At 41.0% G+C, this 6,447-nt stretch overlaps 2 protein-coding genes and 1 pseudogene across 2 annotated transcripts; 2 read left to right on the top strand and 1 right to left on the bottom strand.

The window, feature by feature from the left end:
* The first annotated feature begins 255 nt into the window (after positions 1-255).
* LOC106321411 (KH domain-containing protein At3g08620) lies at positions 256-2,797 on the top strand. Its single transcript, XM_013759684.1, has 7 exons — positions 256-436; positions 520-608; positions 1,030-1,181; positions 1,707-1,823; positions 1,900-2,016; positions 2,102-2,245; positions 2,327-2,797. The coding sequence occupies exons 1-7, from the start codon at positions 357-359 to the stop codon at positions 2,471-2,473; spliced, it is 846 nt and encodes a 281-aa protein (XP_013615138.1). The 5' UTR covers positions 256-356; the 3' UTR covers positions 2,474-2,797.
* A 349-nt stretch (positions 2,798-3,146) lies between these two features.
* On the top strand, positions 3,147-4,418 carry LOC106321410 (protein RETICULATA-RELATED 2-like). The gene has a single exon (XM_013759683.1). The coding sequence runs from the start codon at positions 3,278-3,280 to the stop codon at positions 4,244-4,246; it is 969 nt and encodes a 322-aa protein (XP_013615137.1). The 5' UTR covers positions 3,147-3,277; the 3' UTR covers positions 4,247-4,418.
* A 465-nt stretch (positions 4,419-4,883) lies between these two features.
* Positions 4,884-5,978, bottom strand: LOC106321409 (annotated as a pseudogene).
* Between the last annotated feature and the right edge of the window lie 469 nt (positions 5,979-6,447).

Below are 6,447 nucleotides of genomic sequence, written 5' to 3'. Positions count from 1 at the left end.
GATGCAGAGCATCCCTCCGATGATTCCGAGAGGCAGAGCCGCTTCTAACCACACCAACGACATCTTCTTCTCCTTCCTTCCTGATTCAACTTCTCTGTATCGAAAGATCCAAAAACTTCACCTTCGAAACGATTTGAGAGCTTTGACAAACTAAATGGGCCTTATGGGCTTTAAAATATCAAAGCCCAACAGATATAAACCAAAAGCTTTTTGTTTTTTTTTTTTTTTTCTATTTAAAAATCGGATACTTCAATCAGATTACATGGTCTCGGTGGAGACAACTAGAAAACCAAATTTGGTACATGTAAATTGCGTGAAGACAGTAGAGAGCAGCAGCAAAACCCTCATCCTCTACCATGTCTGGTCTGTATAATCCCAGCTACTCACCTTCTAGAGCCGCTTCTCCCCAGATTAGAACCTCCTCCGATGTTGACAGGTTCTTTCTCCTATGCCTTGTTCACTGAAACTATATAACTCTCTCTAAACTATCTCTCTCTGTCTTTTGCTCATCTTCTGCAGTCAATACTTATCTCAGTTGCTAGCTGAGCATCAAAAGCTTGGACCTTTCATGCAAGTCTTGCCCATATGTAGCCGACTCTTAAACCAAGGTCTCACTCTCCTTTCTCATTCCTTCTTCACTAGATCTACAATTTATTGTTAACTGTCTTGAACTGCTGCTTCCTATATATGTGTATCCTCGTGATTATGCAATACTCTCCTCTTTGGTGATATCTATTGGATCTTTGGTATATTTAAGCTTTAGCCAGCTCTCAATTGCTCAGGCACTTGATGCTTTAGAGTCTTTTTACTAGCTCTTGGTTGTCTTTATACTCACCACTTATATTAGGCGGTGGATTCTATTGTGGGTTTGCTTTGGTACTATTAAAGCTTCCAACTTTGGTAGCAAAACTAGATTTAGTTGTAAGATTAGTTAAAAGTATTTGGAAATGAAGCTGACTACTGCCATTGGTTCTTACTCGTTTTTAATTGGTATCATAATATTGTTTTTATTCCTATTTGTTGTGGCAGAGATTTTCCGGGTGAGTGGGATGATGTCCAACCAAGGTTTTACTGATTTTGATCGGCTGAGGCATCGGAGCCCTAGTCCAATGGCTTCACCAAATCATATGTCTAATGTTCCTGGTGCTGGATACGGTGGTTGGAATGGTCTTCCACCAGAGGTAGCCCACTTTTTCCTTTTTATCTGTTATGTTATGATCAGTGTTGTATTAAATTCTGTGTGTTTTGTCATAGTTTTATCTGTTTTGTTAAAAGAAACGTCCTTTTTCGCCCTCGATTATCTTTAATAGAACATAATAGAATTTCTTAACAGAGGATTGTGGTGGTTGATACCCACTAGCACATGAAAATTTGTATGGATGGCTCATGTATTATTTTTGTTGGGAGAAGCCTAATATTCCTACTGCAAAGGAATATTGAGGTATGAGTTTTAGCTCTCCATCTCCTTATTTGAATATGTGATGCCATCTCTAGCCTATAAAGTTCACATTCCATGCACGTTCAAGACATAGTATGCCCAAAATAAGGATTGGTTAGACTAGTTAGTAGAAGCTTTTCACTTTTTGTATAGATCTGAACCTGATAATCCCTTAAATCTAGCCTCTAGAGTGGGATGATGTATCGAGTTTCATTTCCAGTTACTCATTTTCAGAAGACAATTAAACCTTTTTTTTTATTTAATGTAGAGAATGGTTGGTCCTCATGGAATGGCAATGGAGTGGCAAGGTGCACCTGCTAGCCCAAGCGCATACACAGTGAAGCGTATCTTGCGTTTAGATCTTCCAGTTGATACATTTCCAAATGTAAGTTTCTTTCAGACAATAACATAGAGTGAAAAAAACCATCAATTGATAAAGTCCTTTTGCTTTTGGTTGTTAGTTCAATTTTGTTGGAAGGCTTCTTGGACCTAGAGGGAACTCGCTGAAGCGTGTGGAAGCAACTACGGGTTGCCGTGTGTTTATTAGAGGGAAAGGATCAATTAAGGACCCTGACAAAGTAAGACATGCCTACAATTTTTCTTCATCCCTGTAAACTAATCTTCTTTTGTTAATCTTTTGCTTTGATATGTTTTGGCACCCAGGAAGAGAAGCTGAAAGGGAAGCCTGGCTATGAGCACCTCAATGAGCAGCTCCATATCCTCATTGAGGCTGATCTTCCCGCTGATATTGTCGATATAAAGCTTCGTCATGCTCAAGAGATCATCGAGGAGTTAGTAAAACCTGTGGTATGTGCTTTAACTCACTTCTTCTCGATTATTATTTTCAGAGGCCACAAGATTTTAAATGGTCTACGAATCTTTGTGCAGGATGAGTCACAGGACTACATCAAGAGGCAGCAACTACGAGAGCTCGCATTGCTGAACTCAAACTTGAGAGAAAACAGTCCAGGCCCAAGCGGTAGCGTCTCTCCATTCAATTCAAACGCAATGAAACGTCCAAAAACAGGACGCTAAGAGTGCACGAGGTACCATCAAGCATGTGTATATGTGTATAACCAGGCCTAATGGTGTTTTGTTTATGTAACGTCTACTCTTGGTTCTTCTGCTTTTATACCTCTCTGATCCACACCAGTGATGATTCTCAAAGCACAAAGCACCAAGAGAAGTACATTGAAAAAGAAACGTGAAAGTAGCTGTGATGATGCATTTGTAACCATTAAGATTTAGATTGTTTTTGGGATTATTTATTCATGTGCTGTGTGAGTTGTTGTAGTATTGACATCTAATTACGTTATATTCGTGTTTTGAGCAGCAATAAGTTATGTCTTTTCTAGGAAAGCTTGTCCCTTTGCGTCGTTTCCATCTATATAAACGTTGAAAGTGCAATACTTTTGTCCGATAACAGCTAGTTGAGTAGAGAAAAGAGACCAAACAACTGTTAGTCGTAGGAAAGCTTGTCTCTTTTCTTCGTCTGTATCTACAAAAACATTGAAAGTGCAATACTTTTTTTTGTCCGTAAGCAAAGAAAAAATCAACAATGGTGGTGGGTGAATTATAGTTGGTGAAGTTAGTTTATTGTACCGACACGTGGTGGGCTCAGATCCAGCTTCAGTTTTCGCAGGTGGGAAGTGGGCCCCATTGAGAACATTGATTGTTGTGTTGTGTTTTAAAAGGAAGGTTTTTTTTTTTAAAAGGCGAACGAGATTCTCTGTCTCTCTCTCTCTCTCTTGTCTGCACGCCGTGATTCGATTCAATCTCAGATCTCTCAGATCTTTAGTTCAACTTCTCCCATTCTTGAAGCGACTCGTTGTGAAGAAGATGGCGGCTATAGCTCGTCTCCACTTGTCGGCTAAACCGAACCAGACCGGTCCTAGAGCGATCAACCTCACGCGCGATCCAAGGCTCGTCGTCTCGTTTCCACGCAAAGCATCGGTATGTTCCTCCCTCCGCACATCTCCAAATCTCCCGGCGGCTTCATCCGCCGGAGGAGGAGGTAGCGGCGGAAACTTCGTCGGAGGCGGCGGCGGCGGCGGTGATAACGGAGATTCAGGAGGGAAACAAGAACCGTCACCATGGGGACCGATAGGGATGTTCATCCAAGGATGGAGATCACGAGTCGCAGCTGATCCTCAGTTCCCATTCAAAGTCCTCATGGAAGAGCTCGTTGGCGTAACCGCCAACGTACTCGGCGACATGGCTTCACGCCCCAACTTCGGACTCAACGAGCTAGACTTCGTCTTCTCAACCCTCGTCGTGGGTTCGATCCTCAACTTCACGCTCATGTACCTCTTAGCTCCCTCCGCAGCCTCGGCGGGGGCCTCGAATCTCTTGCCTGGGATCTTCAAAGCCTGTCCAGCGAGTCATATGTTCGAACAGGGGAGCTTCACGGTCGTGAACCGTTTCGGGACTTTAGTGTACAAAGGGATGGTGTTTGCTACCGTGGGGTTAGCCGCGGGGCTTGTAGGGACGGCTATCTCTAATGGGTTGATTATGCTGAGGAAGAAGATGGACCCGGGGTTCGAGCCGCCGAATAAGGCGCCGCCGACGGTGCTGAACTCGTTGACTTGGGCGGCTCATATGGGGGTGAGTGCTAATGTGAGGTACCAGACGTTGAATGGGGTTGAGTTTTTGATGGAGAAGGGGTTGCCGCCGTTGGTGTTTAAGACGGGTGTGGTGGCTTTGAGGGTTGTGAACAATCTTTTGGGTGGGATGTCGTTTGTTGTGTTGGCGAGGTTGACTGGTTCGCAGTCTGTGGGGGAGGAGAAGGTGGAGGAGAAAGATGATTGAATAGAGTTTTTTTTTTTTGGTTGGTTGGTTATGTTGTGAGGTTAGGCACAAGAGGCATCTTCTTGAGTTGAAATCTTTTTTTTTTTCAGGTTCTTAATTACAAAAAGCAGAAGTCATTGTTCTTGTACGTGTTTGGAGACCAAATAAAGACAAATCCATTTTATTTCTTTAAGACCAAGTTTGCTATATCTTTATGACCAGTTGCTAAGATTATTAAATTCAATCGGAAGTCATCTATCACTCTAATGAAGATTGAATGATCTACTACTTATCGGACTTGTAAACTTCTTTATTAGGAGAGATCCGTTTATTGACTATTGTTGCCGAAGCAATTAGGTGTCAGCTTAGAGAAGAACCAGCTAAAACAAAGAACCCTCACAGAGATTGAAATTGAGGAGAAGACTGATGAAATAGCAGTGAAGGATAAGGATCTTTGAATCTCATCATAACCTTTTGGAGTTGCTTCTTTGTTTTCAGTTGTACATCTAGAGTTAAAAACCTTCTTCATTGATCTTAGGAAAGAGAGAGTACTATTATGTTTATTATTGAATAGGACTAATCCCTTTTGATAAGGACCATGTAAGAGAAAGCTCTATGCTTATTGCACAATCAAAAGATGGGGTATGTCTCTTTACAAGCAAAGATAACCATTTATCAACTTTATTTGAAACTCCAATGAAAACATAGGAACCAAATGAAAACTAGCAAAGGAAGAAGTGAATAAGTAATGCTTGCTTCAGAAGGCATGAACAGAGAGAGCTCCATCAACACATATGGTTTGACCTGTAATGTAAGAAGCAGCAGGAAGACACAGAAACGCAGCCATTCCCGCCGCTTCTTCTGGCTCTCCAGCGCGGCGCATTGGTATGTTTGGTGCAATATTTTTGGCAAACTCCTCTCCAAGTATAAACTGAACAATGCCATCACACTCATTTAACATTAATCAGTTCAAATGACATTGAAAAAGAGTTTTTGGTCAATAGAAAATTTTACAGTTTTAGCTGCAGGAGTTGCAATGACTCAAGGAGCAATGGTGTTAGCTCTTATGTTATCATTAGCCCATTCACACGCTAAGTTCCTCGACATCTGGCTTATAGCACCTTTGGTTGCACCATAGATAGATCCTACGCTACAAGATACAACTCCAGCAACAGAGGAAATGAAAACGATGCTCCCGGATCCAGAGGCTTTGAGCAGTGGATGGATGAGCATGCTGGCACAAATGGTATGAAGACTCTAAGTTTGTTGAGATTTGATACGAGAAATCTTCTGCTGTGTATTCAGTTGTTGGCTTTGTCACACATGTTCCTACATGGTTTATCTAGACACATATACTCAGTATAAAATTCTAGTCCATGAGTTGATGGTGAAAAAGTCAAAGAAGACATTACGAGGATGTTGAGAGTTCCATAAAAGAGAGAAGAAACAGCTTCCATCAGCTTCTCTCTATGAGCACGAGAAGATATATCACAGACTGAGCCTGTGACGTTAAAGCCTTTCATCTTCCATTCTTGCAAACACTGATTAAGCTGAGATTCGTCTCTAGCACATGTGTGGATTCGTGCTCCAAGACTTGCAAGCTCCTCCGATATAGCATGCCTAAAGATTGTTCACCAAGATTTTAATACATGTGTAAGCAAATTCATTGTTGTTGTTGCTTGTAACGGAAGAAACATGAGACTTGGAAACAAACCCGATTCGTTTGGTTCCTCCGGTAACAAGAGCGTTCAGCCTCGAAGATAATGCGGAAATGTGGTATTTATAGACGGTACGAGGTCACGAGTAGTTTGACAAAGATACCATGTACGTACTAAATGACGTAGCTAGTGACGCTGCTGCTGGTTGGTAGACAAATCATAGGTCAAAGTAAACATATAAGAAATGATTAGTTTAGTGAGAAAATGTAATGACGTAACTAATGATGCATCTTCCATCTTCATGGTGTTGATTAATAATGAATTTAGACTCTGGCACATTTATCCGGAACCGAACTAAACAGAAAAAATGGTTTGGTTCAGGTTTAGATTCTCTCAATTACCCGAGCGGAACATATATCTTTAAATCCAAAGAACGGAATCGAACCACAAACTAAATGGATACCCAAATTTTTATAATATAATTTATATACTTGTAATATTTATATTTATTTTTAAAATAATCAAATAATTTAAAATATTATTTATAAACTTGAATACCAAAAA

The sequence above is a fragment of the Brassica oleracea genome, unplaced genomic scaffold, assembly GCF_000695525.1.
Source record: "Brassica oleracea var. oleracea cultivar TO1000 unplaced genomic scaffold, BOL UnpScaffold01576, whole genome shotgun sequence".
Classification (NCBI taxonomy): Eukaryota; Viridiplantae; Streptophyta; class Magnoliopsida; order Brassicales; family Brassicaceae; genus Brassica; species Brassica oleracea.
The sequence above is the reverse complement of the archived record's forward strand: the minus strand, read 5'-3'. Positions and strand labels throughout refer to the sequence as shown.